Source organism: Papio anubis, chromosome 13, assembly GCF_008728515.1.
Source record: "Papio anubis isolate 15944 chromosome 13, Panubis1.0, whole genome shotgun sequence".
Lineage (NCBI taxonomy): Eukaryota > Metazoa > Chordata > Mammalia > Primates > Cercopithecidae > Papio > Papio anubis.
The window spans coordinates 21,401,097-21,422,670 of record NC_044988.1 but is presented as its reverse complement, the minus strand read 5'-3'; the positions used below and the strand labels follow the sequence as shown (position 1 = coordinate 21,422,670).

Sequence of the window (21,574 nt, the reverse complement as noted above, 5' to 3'; positions counted from 1 at the left end):
GTCAAAGCTAGTTAGTTCAAAAAAGATACAAAATATGGAATACCACCTATTTTATTTCCTGGCAACTGTTTCATTCAAATCATAGAGTAACATATAATTTACTACACTCATTTATGAATATTAATCTCACATTTTCACAGAATGAGTTAAGATCATTGATCAACTAGAACATCGACCTCACCTGTCTGTTGTTTTTAACAAAATGTTTATTCCTAGTCAAACCAGAGAATTAGACTCTCTAGATAAAATTTCAAAGCTGGAAGAAAGAGAGTAGAGGGCACATTTAGTCTACCTTCCCTCATTTTACAGATAAAAGAGGCCCACAAAGATTTTTGCAAGATCACAAAGGTGACTGGTAGCTAATCTAAGATAATGACCAAGCTCTTCCAAATCCAACTCCTTTTTCTTACTTTACCCAACTTTTCTTAATATTTAAGTTGTGTTGGAATATAATATAAAATCATCTAAGGCACTTTTTATGTATCTTTTTTTCTCATTAACTGCTTTTCAAAGAAATATGCTGTGATTTAGACATGTAGTCTTTTTTTTTAGCAACAGGATCTCACTCTGCCACCCAGGCAGGAGGACAGTGCCTTGATCATGGCTCACTGCAGCCTCAAACTCCTGGGCTCAAGTTATCCTCCCACCTCAGCTTCCTCAGTAGCTGGGACTACAGGCTCATGTCCCCACACCTGGCTACTTTTTTAAACATTTTTTTTTTGTTTGTTTGTAAAGATGAAAGTCTTGCTATGTTGTCCAGGCTGGTCTTGAACTCCTGGGCATAAACCATTCTCCTGCCTCGGCCTCCCAAAGTGCTGAGATTATAGGTGTGAGCCACTGGGCCCAGGCTTAGTCATATTTGAAATTGGTTTTTGATTTTATGATAGTGTGTATAGGTAACATATTCCCATGGATCAAAAGTAACAAGATTTAAAGGGGCATACAGTAGAAGGTCTCCCTCTTATCCCTGTATCCAGTCACTAGTTTTCTGCCCAGAAAGCAACCAGTTTATCACGTTTTTTGTGTATAATCACTTTAGAGAGATGCCAGAAATATAGTATCCCTTTAAACCATTTGTAACTTATGTTTTTTTTCCACTTTAACTGTATCATGGAGATGATTCTCTGTCAGTACATTAAGACCATTTCATTCTCTTTTATGGTTGTAGTGTACTTTACTCCATCATGCAGATATATTATCATTTATTATATTAGTCTCTATTGATACATATATTTAGGTTGCGAATAGTTTTTGGTTCTTAATGGCAGTATTTTAGTAAATAAACTCACACATTCACATGTGTACATAGGTAGGATAAACTCCTAAAAATAGAATTACTTCTTTCACCCTTTTTAAAGGAATTGTTTAATTAACCTCCAGAGTTGTACACGTTTCCATTCCCCTCACCATTATGTGACAATGAACCTTTTCCCATCCCCCCACTAACGGTATGTTATCAACCTTTAGCTGGTTTGTATCTGAAAGGTGAAAAGGGATATCTCAGTTTGGTTTTACTTGCTTTTGTCTTAATATGCATGAGGCTAAGTGTATTTTATATAAGAATCTGATTTACCTTTTCAGAGGTTTCTCTACCCGTATCTTTGGCTGCTTTTCCTGTTGAATTGTTCTCTTATTAATTGTTGAAACTCTCTCTGTGTTAAGGAGATAGTCTTTTGTTCATAGTAGGAGCTATACACTTTTGCCCAGTTTGTCTTTTACCTTCCCTGTGATGTTTTTTGTGTGTGTGTGTGTGTGTTTTTTTTTTTGGCCATGTCATTCACATTATTTTTATGTAGTTAAATTAATCAGTGTTTCTAAATCATCTTTTTGGTTTGTGTCATACTTAGATACAATCTTCCACTCTGAGATTAGTTTTAAACATCTCTCATATTTCTTATAGTACCTTTACATTTAAATATTTGATTCATTTGAAATTGATTCTGATCTAAGACGTGAGAAATGCCTTCAGCTTTACTTTTTTTTTTCCAGTTGGTGGTGGTTCCAACCAACGTGTTCCAAAACATTTATGAAGTCATTTTTTTCCCTACTTATTTAGAATAATCCCATTATCATATACTGTACTCTTACATGTTTTGAGTCAATTTCTTGACTTTCTATGCTATTACACTGGTATATCTGTAGACATTTGCTACTAGTATGTGTTTTAATTATTAGCATAATACTTTTTAATATCTAAAGGGCTGATTCCCTATCACTGCAGGATGCATTTTTAAAGCAACAGCATAATTTGTTTCCCATTTATATTTACGTAATAACTTACATGATTTATATTCATATGATCACATTTTTTCTCCTCCTGTTGCTTTCCCCATGTGTAGTATCAGAAAGCTGGTAAATTCCAATATAATGAGGTACAAGTTCAGCTGAGATTATGAGGCCGGGCTTCCCATAATTGTCAATTAATGTGTTTTGGATCTTATAAAGGAGGACATCTTTAGACAAAGGTTCTTAAGCAGCAAATGTACAATGTTTACTTGGACCAAGGTCCAAAGGGAAGAGAGTACTGTGAATAGAGGGAGGGAGTGTCCCTGAAATCATGTGGCACATGTATGTTTAAATTAACAAAGGATAGACTGACGATTTCAAAGGTCCTGTAGCTTTTACACTCTGGATTAACTGTAGTTCCTTAATGTGTTGGAAATAGAACTTTCAGAAGTTAAGCCAGTGAGGCAAAACACACAATAATTCCCTTCTCCTAGGCTGACCATAGTTTTATGAAAATGAATTTTTAAGTATCTTTTCTTTGCATGAGGCTTCTTGGCAAGAAATAAAATCTGTATAATGCATTACCTCTGGCTTTTTCCTTAAAGAGCTCAAGGATAGACATATGGATAATAGCTTAAAAATATAAATATGGTCTTTCCAGTCATAGAAACCTTCCGATCCAAGAGGTGCTTTTCCCACTTTCCAAAAAATACAGGGCTATATACACATACCCATAAGGCACCAAGGCAAAATACATGGTATTTGACGCTAAAAAAAACCCACTGAACTTTTCTTGAGTATTGCAGCCCTGTGATCAGACAGAGTGACTTGTAGTCAAATCTAGATGCCAAGTTGCTGTGTCACCTTCTAGCCAGTAAGTCCTGTAACTAAGCATTTTTGTTTGGTAAAATTATAGAAGGGATGCTGTTGGGTAAGATATTTTGTTCTATTTTGGTACCTATAGTTCATCTAGGAAAATGGCTGTCACTTGGTTTTCTCACATACTTACTTCATTTGTCTGTTTGAATGTGTGCACAGGGAGAAGTGAGTATTTATAGTGTCTTTCTAAGGAACAGTTATCCACTCCCACCCCAGGATAGACTTTCCTGATCTCTAGCAGTCTCTTTAATGAGTCCACACTGGGGGAGGCATGATACTTTCTGGTTTATGCACATATATAGGTTGGCAGTGTGGAATTTATGAACGCTTCATTAGGAAAGGCCACTGCCAATATAGGATTCGTTTTGAAAAAGAGTTGTCTAAGCAGCGTTCTTTTACCAAGCATGCAAATATGAACTTGTTAACTTTATTGGGATAAGACTTACAGATAGTAATATAAGGATTACAAGTTGCATAGTCAAAATCATCATAAATAGTCTAAGTAATACAGTGATAGGGCCTGTGTCAGATGTCATTCGTGGAGGTAAAGATATTTTTATGAAGTGGAGAATTGTGGAATACTTGTTACATTTCCTTGATAAAGTGTAAGTCCTTCAAAGTTAAAAGCAATTCTTGCTCATCTTCGTATTTCTAACACAGTACCTAGCACTTGTTTGTTGAATGAATGAATGAGTGAATGAACTGCATTCCTTAGATTTTTTGAAATGAGGAGGTTAACATGTTTCCTGGAAATAGAAAATGTACATACACACCCATCGTTGCTGCTCTACTTTGATTGAGAAGGATGCCTTAGGATCCCTTCTCCTCCGGTAATCTTTTAATTGAGTAGGTGAGAGAGGTTTTAAAATGTTCACTGAATGGCTGGATATGGAATTACAGCAGTGGACCACAAAGCCCGCTTCCTCCCCACTCTTTTTTTTTTTTTTTTTTTGAGACGGAGTCTCGCTCTGCCGCCCCGGCTGGAGTGCAGTGGCCGGGTCTCAGCTCACTTGAAGCTCCGCCTCCCGGGTTCACGCCATTCTCCTGCCTCAGCCTCCCGAGTGGCTGGGACTAGAGCCATACGCCCGGCTGGATTTTGTATTTTTAGTAGAGACAAGGTTTGCCGCTATTATGGGATGGTCTCGTCTCTGGCCTCGTGATCGCACGCCCGTCTCAGCCTCCGTGCTGGGATTACAGGCTTGAGCCACGGCGCCCGTCTCATTTTAATTCCGTTGTAGAGGAGGATAAATGGGTGGGAACAAAGGCAATTTCCAGGCATTGTGACTAAGTGAGCTATCACCAGAAGAAATCAAACAAAGGAGCATTTGGGCACAAATTGAAGAACGCCACCAGGGCTGATTCTCCATTGGAGACATCCCACTAAAACTGCAACATGCTTATTTTTGCGTTGCCATATGGATAATCTGTTTTAAAGAAAGTGTTCGCATACATACCCCTACCACTAGGTTATAAATTCTGCATTAGACTCAAGGGTTCTGGTTACTTTGTTTAAACAAGTTTATAACTAAATATTGAGACTTTTCTCAAATAGGGCGTGTTTGAATTTGAGAGCTGGCAGGGAGCCTGTGGCTCAGGAAATTGAGTGGCTTCTCCAATTTTGTGCCAGAGATAGGACTAGGGATTTGATTTGGTTTTTCTAATTCTCCAAATAGTGCTTTTCCACCGCACGGTGTTGTAGAAAGCCATTTAAAAAAAATTGTGATCCTGGAGCATTTTGCTCCCAGAAAGTTTTAAAAAATGGATGCATACTTGAAGTCAGGAATTATAAACTGTGGCATGTGGAACAAAATCCAGCCTGGTTTTGTATATAAAGTTTTATTGGAACACATTCACATCCATTCATTTATATATCATCTACGGTGCTGCAATGGCAAAATGAGTGATTGCATCAGAGACCATGTGACCTGCAAAGCCTAAAATATTTATTTTTTGGACCTTTATAGAAAAAGTTGACTAGCCCTTAGCATAAAGTAAGGATGACAAATTACCTTAAAAGTTAACATTACCAATTTTTAGTAAATTGGAAGTCAATAGGATTTCTGAGAAAGCAAAAAGGTTAGCTTGTTGTTGAGAGATATAAATAATCTATACATAAAAAAACTAAAATCCCTACTTTCATTAAACAAACAAACACAAAAAACCCTGGGTTTCTAAGGAATCCCTGAGCACTTAGACTCAGAGATTTTAGTTGCCACAATGAAACCTGTGACTTAAATAGCATTGACTTAAGATGGGAAATGCCTCAGACTGTCATTTATGTTGTGCTAACCCTGATGGAACATGAATACTCACCCAATGTCCTTCTTGGCAGGTGGAATGGATCCAACAGCAAGTGGTAAAAAAGCGGACAAAGAGGGATTATGACTTCAGTCGTGCCCAGTCTACCTATTTCAATGATCCCAAGTGGCCCAGCATGTGGTATATGGTAAGCTTGCTAAGGAAGCCTGGCCTAGGGCCATGTCATCCAGTTTTGTATTATATGCAGAGAATCTACCGGACTTGGGAGGACACAGAAATACTGACCAGGGGTTATTTCCTATCTTAATACCCACCATTTGAAATTGGTTAATGGCCTATGATGCTGTCTGGATTTTCTTTCTAACTTAGCTTGTTGATTATAATAAAGAGAAAAAGAAGGGAGCTCCGATTCACAGAAATTCTGTTTGAGAGCTTACTTTATGCAGTACCTTTCTAAGTTTGGGCCAGAGGATAGAAAAATATGCAAAGGTGCACACATCCTTAGACCTATCAATAATCATGTTCACCTCTGATACACATTTACTCCACCTTGAAACTAGTCTGGCTAATGCATACTGATTCTTGAACATCATTGAAATGACTCTGCTGGTAAGTAACAGACCCCAAACTTATGTCATCTAATATGTATCCTCTCACTTTAGGTAATAACTTTGTAAAAGTAGACCAGGAAAAGAAATCATTGGAAAGTGTTCGGTTTGGTAGTTCATGGTTCAAGCAAAAGATTTTTCAGTGAAGGAAACTTACTTAACATGTTGGGAAGAGTAATCCACCAGTTCACTTGGCATGGCCTCCTTTGAAAACATACATCTCTAATCTCTTAGGGATTTGAGGTCGTGATCACTGAGAAATGAATTTGAATATGTTATGTACTCTTACTCGTGAAATCCACATGTCACCAATTTACTCTGTAATGTGTAAATCACCCTTTACTTTTTTCTGTCTTGAAAGTTTTTATTGCTAAACTTTGCCGGCATATTATTCACTATACTACTTTAGCTGTTGTATTCCTGTTTTAGTTTTTGTATTCCTGTTCTTGCTTTTTTACAAAATGTCTGCAAACTGAAAGAAGGACATGAATCCATGGCATTCCCATAGCTGCCTCATGCTTTCCTGGCTCCCTGCCTCCCATTCCTTCTGCCTGGAATACGTTCACTGCCCTTCCCCACCTCCTTGGGGCAGGATCCCCTGTCCTCAGAGTCCACACCTCAGGCTGACTGCTCTGGAAGATCTTCCCTATGTTCCTGTCTTTTATCATTTTCCCTCCTCTCGTCTCTTGGACCCTCTCCCTGCTGCTCATGGCATCCATCATGGCACTTTACACTTAGTTATTCATATTGTTTTTTAACCTTCCCCGTTGGACTTGGGGGTCACTTGACGGCAAGCTCTGCATCTTGATCCCTTTTTATATCTCCCCAGAAACCTAACCCAGCACTTTGTAAGGCTGGGAATTTGTGCTTATTTTGAGATGGGTGAATGTGGCTAGTATTTCTCTTAATTTCCCTTTTCTTGGTCTTACCCAGAAATGAAAGGTTATGGAAATATTTTGGACTCCAAACAGAATTTTACAGAGAAATCTTTCTCATGTTTAAGGGGAAAAAAGGGAGGAACCTTAAAGCTAAGTTCAAGGGAAGGTGGGAATCTAAGCATCATTTTGGTGGGAATCCCCTGAGGGACAGGAAGGTAGGTGGCAGGTTATTAGCCCCAACACCCGCAGAGAGTGAACCTCAAGGGAAGGCATTGGGGGGAGCACTGGCAGGAGCTAAGGAGCTTTGTCTGCACTGACAAAATGATAAGAATGTAATGGGATTGAGATATAGGAGGAAACAAAGCTGCCTCTACACCCCTGTTTATAAGACCAGGTCGAGAGAGACCCTCTTTGCTTGTTCTCATAGGAAAGAGCCAAATTGCTGTCTGTGCATGATCCACTGGACAGTAGAACTATCTGGCAGCTTTCCCTGATCCTCTCTTCACCCCAGCAGGGCAGACTGAACTCTAGCAGGAGCCATGACCAAGGCTTTAGCCCTTTGGCTAGCCTGGTGGCTGAAGGTTTCAGTGCCTGCATAGTGAGATCTTGTCACTCTGAAGAACCACTATTGTTTCATGTCTTTCTGACATGAGGAAAGACTGAGAGAAGAGCTTTTGATTGGCCATTTAACATGTTGGGTGTTTTACAACACATATTTGATGATAATATTACAAATAGGTAACATTTATTGAGCACTTACTATGCGCCAGGCAATGTGCTAAGTCTTTATGAGGTTTTTTTGTTTTGTTTTGTTTCATTTTTCTTTTTGGAGAGAGTCTCGCTGTGTCAGGCTGCAGTACAGTGATGTGGTCTTGGCTCACTGCAGCCTTGACCTCCTGGGCTCAAGCAATCCTCGCATCTCTGCCTCCCAAATAACTGGGAGAGCAAGTGCGCACTACCATGCTTGGTTAATTTCTGTAGTTTTTGTAGAAGAGAGGTTTCACCGTGTTGCCCAGGCTGATCTTGACCTCCTAGACTCAAGTGATCCTCCCACCTTAGCCTCCTAAATAGCTGGGACCACAGGTGCATGCCACCCTGCTTGGTTAATTTTTAAACTTTTTGTAGAGACACGATCTCACTGTATTGCTCAGACTGGTCTTGAACTCCTGGGTTCAAATGATCCTCCCACTTAGCCTCCAAAGTATTGGGATTACATGTGTGAGCCACTGTGCCTGGCCATGAATATTTTTCTAATGCAGCTGGAACAAATGCATGTGTTAAAATTGGCCCTAATTTAAAAATGAGAAATCTGTGAGGCTTATGAAATTTAGTTAACTTACCTAAGATCACCAAGCCTGAACGTGGTGGAGATGCCAAGGCAGGCAGGTTGATGCAGAGTCCACGGGATTAGCACAGCATCCTGTCTCCACCCTTCTGCTATTTACGGGTGCTGTGAGGAAGCCTCTGATCTATCCAGAGAGAAATGACTGAAACACACATGACAGAATGGTGGGTCCCCTGTAGGATGAACAAAGTATCTTGAGGACAACCAAAGTGCTTTACAGATTCCTGTTAAATGACTACTTTCCCTTAATAAAAGGGATGGGAAGCAGGTTCCATACCTTATGCTTCTCTGTTAGGACAGAACGAGAGGCAAGACTCTCAGATCTGCAAAGCTAGATGCCCATCCCCATTGCTTCACTTAGAATCTCCATGATTGAATTGGTCCAACTCTCCTCAACTGTAACATAAAAGTGTCTAGCTCTTATGTATGAGTGGTGTTTTGCTGCATAACAAAACTTAGTTTTGTTAGAACTTAGTTTTGAAAACAATTATCTCCCAGCCTGGGCAACACGATGAAGCCCCATCTGTACCAGAAATACAAAATTTAGCTGGGTGAAGTGACGTGCTCCTGTGGTCCCAGCTACCTGGGAGGCTGAGGTGGGAAGATGCCTTGAAACCTGGGAGGCAGAGGTTGCAGTGAGCCATGATTGTGCCACTGCACTCCAGCCTGGGTGACAGAATGAGACCCCCTCTCAAATTAAAAAAGAACAAAACAATTATCTCATAGATTCTGAGGGTCAGGAATTCAGATAGAGCCCAGGGACAATGACTTTCCTCTGTTCTGGGATGTCTGGGGCTTCAGCTGGAAGATGCAAAGTCTTGGTGAGAGTGGGAGGGTAGACTTCAAGGTGGCCCAGTCACAAGGCTGGCACATGGGTTCCTCTCTATGTGGGCCTCACCACAGGGCTGTGTGAGTGTCCACTTGACATGGTCCTGGCTTCCCAGGCAGGTGATCCAAGAGGTCATGTTGGAAGTGGTGATGTCTTTTATGACATCTAACCTCAGAAGTCACAGACCCTTATTTCTGTAGTTTTCTATTGGTCACAGGAGTCAACGCTGATTCAGTGTAACAGGGAACATGTATGAGTGATGTACTAGGAGGTAAGGAGTGTTGGGAGCCCTCTTGGAGGCCGGCTACCACAATTCAATGAAATTTTTAATGATAAGGCTTTAACACAGTACCTGACACCAGAAAACCCTCAGTCAATCATAATTCTTATTATTCTCTGACTTCTTAATTGCAATACATGGTAGTTCCTTTTTACCTTTTATTTAAATTAGTCAAAGAAGGGTGAGAGCCCGTGTCCAGTGGGCATCCTTTGGAGTACTGTTTGGCAGCACATCACTGACACAACCCAGGCAGGGTGCCGATATCCTTCTTCCTTTTCCTGAGCCCTGGAGCTGCTGCAGTGTATCTGACCTCCGTAGGGTCCTGCCTCCAGCTCGTTAGCCTGGGCCCGTTTCTGTCATTCAATATTTATCACAGGAGAATGGAGATTAAAGAATGGCATGAAGTGTGCCTGAGTGTCTCTTTTAATTAACTTAAAAGTTTTTCCCATGTCGCTCCTCCCCTTGGAAACTGGTGTGCAAAATCATTATGTCTAGCCTTGAGGCTTGGGCAACATATTCAGGGAAAAGTGCTTTTATGAGTTTGTTATGGATATGATAGCTGTATAATTACTGCTCTATCCTGACATACTGTGTTGAGATTTCTAGGAGTTGGAGGGTTAATCTTAGAAATTCAACTCACTTCTGGTTGCATTGACAAACTTCTCCTGCATCTATTATTTGTTAGACATGGTGCTAAGTGCTGAGAGTTTAGAAAAACATGGTTTGTGCCTCCTAAGATTAATAAAGCAGGTGAGGAATATATAAGCATCAAAGAAAACTTGACTGGGCAGGCATCTCCCTGCTAAAAGTTTCTCTGGGATCATGTGCATACATTTAGCCTCTGCTGCCTGGACATTGGCCCGTAATTTTTGCTTGCAGATTTGTTTCTTCCATTAGAAGCTCCTGCAGAACTGTTAACAAATCCAAGCTTGGGCCTTCCTTTAGGTTTTGGTGTGGAATGGGGCTAAGGCAGTGGGATGTCATCAGAATTCCCCAGGTGATTCTAACGTGTAGTATGTGGTAAATGCTCAATAAATTCTGATTGAATAAATAGATGAGCAAACTCTGTAATAAAAGCAAACCTGTGTCATTTCCATGGTACAGAACGCTTAGTGTGTGCCAAGCATTTTGCCACACTTTCACGTGTATTATCTTATCGCCAGTGTTCCAGTGAGTTAATAACTACAGTTATTATCTTCATGTTATAGATGAGGAAATGAAAGCAAAGTTAAGTCACCTGCCCAAAGTCACACCATTTACCAGGGACTGACCCTGGTGTTCAAACTCAGTCATTTACTTGTAACATAATTCTACATCATGCTCGATAAAGGACAGGCATTAGAATCACCTGGAGGTCTTCTTAAAACTTGCCTACCCTCCAACCCCCAGCACAGAATCTGGGAATTTGTATTTCTAGCAAGTTTCCAATTGATACTGATGCTGGGGTCTCAAAACCCCTTTGAGACACCACTTTCCTACCGTATTTAAACCCAAGTTTGTGTGAGCACAGCCTCCCAGTTATCAGATGGGGAAAGAAAGGCTTTTAAAATTATGGGGCATTTTAAAGCACACTTGGTCAATTTAACTTTTTCTTGATCTTATACCTTCCTCTTACTGACACAATTTTCTATTGAGAAAGCTGGCAGCTCTAATATGAGAAGATGTTTTCACTTTACCTTCAGTGATTGAAAATACCCTTGGCTTATATATTCTTTCAAGCTTCTCCAGAGACAAAGGATATCTGATAGGAAAGGTCATGAGGATTTGGCCACATCTTTGGGAACTCAGTGTAATAGAATTGGTTTTAAGGTACCTAGCTGATATAATGAGCCATATTTTCATGACTAAAGAAAACTCAGTTTGACTCTAGAGAGAGCAAGGTGAAGTAAGACTCTTCCCCAAGAATCTGGGACTATCAATTGAGAAAGTTCAAGGAGTTAAATATTTTTAAAATTATAAAATATTTAGGATGTTCAAGACAGCCTAGGCAACAGAGTGAGATCCCCTCTCTAAAAAAAAAAGTAAAATAATAATTAAAAAATAAGCTAAGCGTGGTGGCATGTACCAGTACTTCCTGCTACTTGGGAGGCTGAGGCAGAAAGATCACTTGAGTCTAGGAGGTCGAGGCTCCAGTGAGCTATGATTGCACCATTATGCTCTGACCTGGGAGACAGAGCAAGACCCCATCTCTAAAAATCACAAATAAATAAATATTGAAATGGCTGTCCACCCACCCCCAAACTAAGGAATGGAATGTCATCTGTATAATTGAAGTCCTTTGTGATCTCTATTTTAGTAGCATCTCTTCATCGTCTGCAGTCTACTTGCACTGAATTCGAAATACATTGTGAGGGTTCCCCCTTGTTGGTGGGAGGCTTCTCTTTGTAGGAGGGCTTATTCAATTTACAATAGATGTGTGTTTCTGAAATCAACGTAAAATACACATTCGTACATGGAATTCAACAGCTGGGCTATTGCATAGTCCCAAGATGACAACTTAGAAATGACACTTGGCTGAAAATGTGAGTTTAATAGAAAAGATCTTTTATTCCTTTAGTTATGTAAATATTTCATTGCTTAAGGAAATTGATGTCGCATTTATGGTATTTCAAGTTTAACTGTTAGCCAATAATGATTTTGGAGAAGCCCGTAGTAAATAACTGTAAATACACACACACACACAATTTTTTTTCTGCCTCACAGAAGGACTCAAAAGTGTTTCTATTTGACTCTCAGCCTCTAGTAATTCATGTCTGGTACTCCTGACTCATCATCCTAGTTAGCACAGTAGAACTTTTTGTGATGAATATTGGGTGGCCTATTTAATATGCATTATTTAAAGGCAGACTGTAATAAATGGATTCATTTTTGATGCACTACCTCAGATTTCATGAATGCTCTCTGGGTGGTTTTTCTGAGGGGGAAAAAAATTCATATTTGTCGATCAGCAGAGTGAAAATTAGCTGAGTTCGGTTATGTGTGTGGGGCATATCTGCCAAAAGCTATGAACTAGCTAGGAGAGTAATTGTGAAAAATGATTTTAAGCCCCATGGCTTTTTCTCAGCCAACTGGATGGTGTTCAGTACTCCATGAGTTTGAGACATCACTGTCTCTGCGGTTGGCACACATTTTTCTAATGATTTATACTGTCATTTGACTCATAAAATCTGGTGGAGTTTGTGGCATTATTGTCCTGGCAGCTTGGAAATCGTCCTTTTAAGACACCCTATTTAGCTGTTTTAATTGCAAATGCAACATGGTAGACATCTGCAACCATGTGGCACATTCTAATGCAAGCAGGAGACCTCCTGAGAAAGGACAGATGCCAGCTAGGCAGTAAATAATGAACTGGTAGGAACTCGTAAGAGTTGAGATGTAGTTTTATTGTACTGGTCCTAGCTCTGTGACCTCTAGAAAGGTATTTACCTCTCTCAACCTTAGTTCAGTTGAAAAACTGAGGAATCTGGACTAGATACTTTCTTAAGATCATTCCTGCTTGAACATCTAGTTCTACACGGCTAGTTGTACTGCATATTGAGCCTAGAGCGATCACGTACCATCAATGGGCCCATGTCTTGATCTCCAGCCAAGAGCTACCCCATGAGATGTATACCATGCTTTCATGACATTACTAATTCAAAGTCAATATGTACCTTGTTTCGGAGATCCCAAGACCACCTACAAATTTGGTAAATCACTAGGAAGACTTACATGACTCATCATGTAGTCATACTCATGGCTATGATTTATTTCCTAAAAAGGATACAAAGCACAATCAGCAGAAAGAAAAAGCACATGGGGCGAAGTCTGGAGGAAACCAGAATCAAGCTTCCAAGAGACTTACTTTAGTAGATCACACAGAAAGCACTTAGTTCCTCTAGCACTGAATTGTGACCACACAGGTGAAATGCTGTCTACCAGGGAAGCTCATTAGAGACTCAGTGCCCAGTATTAGGAGATGGTCTCATAGGCATCCCTTGCCCACCATGTACCAAAATTCCACATTCACAGAAGAAAAGCAAGTGTTCACAATAAACCCTATCATTTGTATAAACGGTTTAAGTGCAGTGAGCAATTCTAATTGGGGAATGACAGGAACCCTCCTGAAACCCAAGTTCCCAGATGCCAACCAGCCCAACCTTGCACACAGGACTTTCAAAGTCCACCAGTCTCAGGTCTGCTATGTCAACTCCTCTGCACTTTTCCAAACCAAATTCGTGATCTTACCCCCCAGATTTACCTGCTTCCACTGTTTTTGCTCTTAGCGAGTAGAGAGAAACCTGGATGTCATCCTTCACTCTACCCTTAAAACCAATCTACCACCAAGTCAAAGCTGTTTTACCTCTTGAGTCAGTTGCCATCTTCCCTTCCCCATCACCACCTTTTAGTCTAAGCCATCGCCTCTTAACTCGACTACTACAACAGCAACAGCTAGTTATCCACCTCCCAGTTTCTTTTTTTTTTCTTTTCTCTCTCTTTCTTTTTTTTTTTTTTTTTTTTTGTGAGATGGAGTCTTACTCTGTTGCCCAGGCTAGAATGCAGTGGCACAATCTCAGCTCACTGCAACCTCCATCTCCCGGGTTCATGCAATTCTCCTGCCTCAGCCTCTCAAGTAGCAGGGACTACAGGCACGTGCCACCACGCCCAGCTAATTTTTTATATTTTTAGTAGAGATGGGGTTTCACCATGTTAACCAGCATGGTCTTCATCTCCTGACCTTGTGATCCACCCGCCTCAGCCTTCCAAAGTGCTGGGATTACAGATGTGAGCCACCGCGCCCACCCCCACCTCCCAGTTTCTACTTCTGAACTCTTCCAGTCTGTTCCTCATACAGTAGCCAGAGTGATTATTAAAACCCCAAACCAACCAACCAAAGAAAACACCTCCCCATTTAGTCACTTCCCTTTGCTTAACACTTCTGAAAAGACTTCCCACTGTTTTAGGAATAAAAACCCAAATCCATGCCATTGCCTTTAAGGCCTCACGTGATTTGTTCTCTGCTCACCTCTCCAAACATCTTGCAGTACTTTCTACTTTCAGCCCATAGGCCTTATTTTTCTTCATAGAACATACCAAATTCCTTCCCTTCACAGATCCTGTACACATGGTCTCTGCCCGGATGCTTCTCCCGTGTCCCTCTGTTGGGTTAATTCCAGTGCTCCCTTGAGATTCCCATAATCTTGAGTAGCCAGGTCACCCACTCCATTTGCTATGTCACCATGCACACCTCTTTTTGTGTATTTAATGCAGTTATAATTTTCCATCTGTGTGTGTGATCGTGTGATAACTATCTTTCCCATTAGATACATTCTATGGAGGAAGAAACCATAAAAATCATCACGGAAACCTTAGTGACTCCCATAGTTCCTGATATAAAATAGGCCTCTATAAATATGTGTTGAATGAATGAATGGATTAATAAAGCATGAATAAATAAAACATTATCTGTGCTAATGTTTATACTGTACTATATTTCTAGTTTACTTTAACTTCAATAAACTGCCAGTAAAAGAAGAAATGGGTGTTTTATGATTTTTGGGGGATGTTTTGGAAGAAGTTATGTCTTTGTGATTTTATCTGGGAGTGCTTTTTCTGATGTCTTGAATTGAGTGTTGTGTTCCTGAGGTATTCTTGTGATTTGGCCCTCATATCTGGTGCATTTACAACTTTCCTACTTGGCTTCTAGTCACGGAGGACTATTTATTTCACTTACGTCTGTGGGCTAGATGGAGGTCCAGTCTGTTAATAGTTGCAAATGTTGACAATACTTTTAACAGGATTCATTCATACACACACACACACACACCCCTCTCTGATCTTGTTCTCTTCCCAATAATGATGACTTCAATAGGAAGAAAAAGTCAATAATATTTCATAATATTTCTTTACCATTTGTTTCCTACCCAGTATTTCTTTCATTGTGGGTAGTAATCATAATTTTCTGTGGTAGTTTGTGAAGATCTATTTCTACTATGGCATTTTGAAAATCTCTCATTTCCTTGATGAGTTTAGACCTGTGAGACTTCCAAATACTGGGCCAAGGCTATTTAGGGAGCCAAACATGTGAATGACTGAGCTGGAATAATAGCACCTCCTTAAAAAAAAAAAAAAAAACAACCAACTTTGTATTCATTAAATCAATAACACAAAATAAAAATTTTCATAATTAATAATTCCAAGAAAAAGCAAACTTGTATCTCAGGTGTGGTCTGTATTTGTTCTACAGCTTAGGGAATCCCAACTGAATCAAAGTTCCTATGAAGAAGACTTTTATTAATGCATTTATTTATTCATTCATTTATATTTGGCAAAGATTTATTTTTTCCAAGAACTTATATTATTCCTGATGCCAAGGATAAAATAGTAAATGCAATGACCATGTTGCCTTCTTTAATGAAGCTTAAGGGGAGCATTTTATGGGTAGGGATTTGGGTAATTTTTATCCTTTTGCCTAATCAGTTGATGCTGGCCTACTGGGACTTGGCAGAACTGTAATTGGGTACTTGTTAATTAAGTTATGATAATTATGATAACTGCAATTTCATTGTCCCACATGCTGGTTGTGATGGAAGTGGCTATATTAAGAATGTTAAATTGGCAGGGCGCGGTGGCTCACACCTGTAATCCCAGCACTTTGGGAGGCCGAGGCAGGCAGATCACGAGGTCAGGAGATCGAGACCATCCTGGCTAACATGGCAAAACCCCGTCTCTACTAAAAATACAAGAAATTAGCTGGCCATGGTGGCAGGCACCTGTAGTCCCAGCTACTCGGGAGGCTGAGGCAGGAGAATGGCGTGAACCCGGGAGGCGGAGTTTGCAGTGAACCGAGATAGCACCATTGCACTCCAGCCTGGGTGACAGAGCGAGACTCCATCTCAAAAAACAAAACAGCAACAAGAAAAGAAAGAATGTTAAATTAACCTATAAGTAGCTACTCAAAGTGCTTCCAGAAGACGCCAGTAATTAATGGTCCACTTAGAAAAATCATTTTGATAACATCTATTTCTGCAAGTGCAAATTATTACAACCTTTTAAGAATTTCCTTGCACAAGGTACAACTTACTTCATACTGGTAATTTATTTTCTCAGCTTTGCTTTCAAAGAGTAAAAAATTTGTGAGTAGTCTTGCCCTCTGGGCCCCTCTCTACCATGATGGTTCTGTTAACAGAAGCAAAGGTTTTTTTTTTTTTAATCAAGATTTTAGCTAAGATTTTTCTTTAATTAGTAACTCGTTCTCTTTTGGAGAGCAGATAGGATTGACCCTTGACCTGTCTTAATCTGTGGTTGTCTTCCTGAACATGTTGATTCAAGTTCTTTTATCAAACAGCTGCTCTGGTACCTCATTGCTCATTTACTTTTCACTCAGTATTGAGATTAGTTGTAGTGATCAAGGCACATTTTTCTGGCTTACTGTAACCTATCTCTCTGCCAATAACTAGGGTTGTTTTAGTAATTGCTCAATAAATGTCTGTGGATATAACATGAGGAGAGAGCCGGTCATTTAGATTTCTTCATTTACAAATTCACAGAAGTAAATTTGGCTATTTCTAAAAGGTGATTATGCCTTCAGATGTCCTGTGTTGAGATTCACGTTCTAAAATTATCTGAGATAGAGGCATCTGGAATGCTTCTTTTTCTTAATTTTGGTTGGCAGTGGACTTGGCTAGGAAATTAATGGAGTAAAAGGAATGATTTTTAGCAATCCAGTGATGAAAAGAATTGGAAAGAAGAAAAATGCCTAAATCGCCTGGGGAGAAAGTATTAACCATCTTCAAGTAGAATTCTCATGCACATCCATATGATTTTTCCAATTTCTTCAGTGTAAGGAGATCCTTGGTAGGCTGCCTCAGCCTAAGGTTGAGATTGTAGACTGGTGGTGGATAGCCTAAAATGCAGATGATTCAAGCTGAAAGAGCTTCTCCACAGCAGATGAAGTGAAATTACAGGGAGACCTGCAGAAGAAAACTATTAATTACTGAAACAGGATTTGATTGCTTAATTGCATAGGTTGGAATTGAAATTGGGTTCAGAATGCAGAGGTGTTATTTTTTGATGGTAGATGATGTGGACAGTGAAAAATGCATCCACCACTTATTGTTTCCATGATTAAAAAGAGGAAAAACCTGATGAGAAACCTAATTTCTTTCTTTATGCTAAAAAAAAGTCAGTCAGTTTGTCTGGATGGTGTCTATTCAAATATTTGGTACAAGAGTTAAAGAATAATCTTAAATGACTATTTGGAAGAAGTCTAGCTTTTGTTCTACATTTTTTCTCTTTTAGTTTCCTGGTGAGTTGAATTTGACCCTTATAAAAAGCCTACTGGTATAGAAGTTCTGATCCAGACATTCAAAATTAGTGTGTCTGAAGCAAAGTCAAACAAGCTATGGTCAGGTAGCACAGGACTGTGTTCTTCTAATAGTCTCGTTGCATGGTGTCCTGAAACTTAGTTAAATTAGTGCCTTTAAAACTTGGTCTTTGGGTGTGTTACCTAGTGATAGAGAAATCATTTTTATCTTTTAGAGAACTCATAGAAATTCAGCAGTATTCTCAGTCACAGTAAGTTAAGCATAGCAGGCCCACATAATTTTTTTTTTTTCAGCTCATTCCTGGTCTGCTGAAATGTTTTAAATGCTAATTCTGACTTTTCTTTCATTACTGTACTCTGTGTCCCAGGCCCTTCTACTTAACGTTTGTGCATTTACACAAGCACGCAAAAACAAACACTGTGCATGTTTTTGCAATTAGTGCTTACTTTGAATCAGGTGGTCTTTAAGAAGATACTGAAAAAGGGCTCACAGACCACCAAATTAGAATGGGTCTAAATCATAATTGAAGCCCTCAGCTCATGCTCAATACCAATGTAGTATGTTTTCAATAACTAGAAATATACTCAGATGGCTCTTTCTATAATGGGTGATTCCACTCAAAAACACTTCCTTGTACTTTATCAGAAACTTAACGACACTTGGTCTAAATTCCAGGCTGGGGATTACGTATTTGATCAAGTTTACATGCTTTCACTGTAAATATTATAGAAATCTTTTGGAAAATTTAAAAGCAAAAGTCAGGAGACTAATATATCATGAACATCCATATCTCCATTACCAACTTCAATAATTATCAACTCAAGTCCAGTATTCTTTCATTTATTGCCCCCTGATTATCTTAAAACAAATAGCATACCTCATTCATCACTGAATAGCCTAGTATCTATCTCTTTAAGATAGGAACTACTTTTCATAAAACCATATTATTATCATGTAAAAAATTAATTTATTTATATTATCAAATATCCAGCCAGTTTTCAAATTTCCCTATCTTAAAATTTTTCTGTGTCATTTGTTTTTGAGTCAGACTCCAAATAAGGCTTATACATTGTGATTGATTAATGATATGTCTCCTATTTATTTATTTATTTATTTGTTATTATACTTTAAGTTCTGAGATACATGTGCAGAACATGCAGGTTTGTTACATAGGTATACCCGTGCCATGGTGGTTTGCTGCACCTATCAACCCATCACCTACATTAGGTATATCTCCTAATTAGGTATATCCCTCCCCCAGCCTTCCAGCCCCTGACAGGCCTCGGTGTGTGATGTTCCCCTCCCTGTGTCCATGTGTTCTCATTGTTCAACTCCCAGACCTAAAACCATAAAATCCCTAGAAGAAAACCTGTGCAATACCATTCAGGACATAGGCATGGGCAAAGACTTCATGACTAAAACACCAAAAGCAATGGCAACAAAAGCCAAAATTGACGAATGGGATCTAATTAAACTAAAGAGCTTCTGCACAGCAAAAGAAACTATCATCAGAGTGAACAGGCAGCCTATAGAATGGGAGAAAATTTTTGCAATCTGTCCGTCTGACAAAGGGCTAATATCCAGAATCTACAAAGAACTTAGATTTACAAGAAACAAACAGCCTCATCAACAAGTGGGTGAAGGATGATATGTCTCTTAAATCTCTTTAATTTTACAGACTCCTCTCCATTTTTTTCTCCTTTGAAAATTTTTGGTTGAAGAATCTAAGTTATTTCAGGCTTCATGTGATCTGGATTTTGCTGGCTGCAATCTCATGGGGTCATTTTGCAAGTTCTGATATCAATGGGAATCAGGGATCCTGATATCAATAAATTGGTAGGTAGTAAGACCAAAAGGCTCAAATTCAAGTTTAATTTTATTTTTGAGAAGGTGAGGGAAGACTGCTTCCCAGTGATGGTGTGCATTTCCGTCTGTAGGTACAAAATGTCTGCTTGTCCCTCCCTGTGATAATAGCAGCTGCCATCACCTAGATCCTTATAAGTGTTCATTGAGGTTTGCCAGATAATGATACTCATTCTGTGATTTCTTCTTCATTTACTGGCTAGAATACTTTTATAAAGAGAAACTTCTCATCAATTATTTGTCACAGTGAGATACAGTTTTTGTAGGAAAGGTGAGATTAATCCTCAGTTCTTTCGTTTTCTGTATCGGGGCTATTTCCCTAGTGTTCACTAAAGGGCACCAATGAGATGTTTTCCTAGTTTCATTACAAATTCATGAACTTAAACATATTTGATGTGTTTTATTTCATTGATGTTGTAAACCTATTCTTGCTTGAATTGCCCCATCTTTGGCTAGAGAGAGCCTATTCAAGTTGACTTCTAGGTCCTTTAATGTGACCCCAGTACTTTCTTTTTCGGGTATAATAAATACTTCCATTATTATCTTGTATATTTTGTGTTCTGGGCCTGGAATCAACCTTTTCTCTGAGACCCTTTGTTCCTTTTTTTTTTAAATTCATATTTAGAGACCACAATATGAGTGTTGCGATTCTCATTACTGTTGGATTAATATTTAGGAGTTTCCAGTGAGCAGAGTTGAGCAATTTTTTTTACTTATAATATAGCCCATGAGTTTATACAGATATTTTCAATTTAAAACCCATTCAGTTTTACTCTCACCAATTTTACATCTGCATCTTTTCCCCATGTTGAAAATTCTGTTCTCAGTGTCACCAATATAATTACTCTTTGATTTTATCTCATGCTATATACAACACTCTCTTAGAATGACAGAACTACCATCAGCCCTGTGATAGCTGCCAATAATTTAAATTTTATATAGTTCTTTTTATCTTTAAAAATGTATCCCACACATGTCATGTGGTCAAGTTATTTGTTCAAAATTGATTGAAATATTTCTCTCTCTGCAAGTATTTTGAAATGACTCTTATGCTGCCCAGAATCTTCTCAAGATGAGCTATCTTTAGTCCTCCAGAAAAAAATCTTTGTTATTTATTACATGATTTCAAGTCTGCTGTACCATCATAGCTTTTTTTTTTTTTTACCAACATAGTTTAGTTTATGCTCTTTCTACTGTCATTGGAAGGTTAGAAAATATTACAACGATATGCATTACTCTAGCTTGCACAGGCAATAGTAAGTGGAAGGTAGCAAAACCATCTGTTCCAGCAACCTGATGCCCTGGAAATAAATATTCTATCTTGAAGGGATGACATTAACTCTATGAGGTCTTGCACAGTGGCATATAATTATTTCCCTTAATGTGCCTGTTTCAGAAAGGAGTGTGTTAAACTTTCCCTTCTTTATTAGTCTGAAAGATGAGGTAAAGCAGGGCTGGAAACATTTCTCATTTGTAGAATTTTGTCCAAGAAAATGAAAGATTAAAGAGATCCGTAATAATCAAACCTGATTCATTCTGGACAAGCGAAAGGGAATGTGCAGTGAACAAATCATTTAAACTAGTTGTACACACTAATGAGCATTGAATTCGTTCTATCCTCCCAGGACTAAGAACTAGGAGTTACTACCGGCTGCTCAATAAAGGCATTAATTTAATGTGTAACAGAAGGGAAAATGAAGGAAAGAAACAAGACATGTAATTCCCATAGAAGAAAAGTAAATTGGTACTGATTTTATTCATTCAGCAACATGTATTGAATTTCTCCTATGTATCAGGTGTAATTCAACCTGCTAGGGATAACAAGTATGAAAAGGTTATATACCCTGCTCACTAGCAGGTCATAGTCACACTGGGAAATAGCTAACTTTTTGTAATATCTAATAGTATAGTGCAGGCATGCATGAAGTACCGTGAGACCCTTACAAACATACTCAAGCATTTCAATCTTGTTAGGATCTTTAGTTTGATTACATGGGCCTCAGGTTCCTAATGTGAGAACAGACATATGTCAGATGTCAAAATTATGTGAAACAGGAGAGGATTTCTTTGCATGCAAATGAACAAGTTTCACACAATTACT

The 21,574-nt window shown here is 39.0% G+C and overlaps 1 protein-coding gene across 3 annotated transcripts in view; it reads left to right on the top strand.

Annotated features, from left to right (window-relative positions):
* The window catches only part of PCSK5 (proprotein convertase subtilisin/kexin type 5), a 464,397-nt gene that overhangs the window by 91,201 nt on the left and 351,622 nt on the right, over nucleotides 1–21,574 (top strand). For all 3 annotated transcript variants that reach the window (XM_031654136.1, XM_021927555.2, XM_031654135.1), the window contains exon 3: nucleotides 5,438–5,551. In XM_031654136.1, coding sequence (XP_031509996.1) covers nucleotides 5,438–5,551 — 114 coding nt within the window. The remainder of the gene's footprint in view (nucleotides 1–5,437; nucleotides 5,552–21,574) is intronic.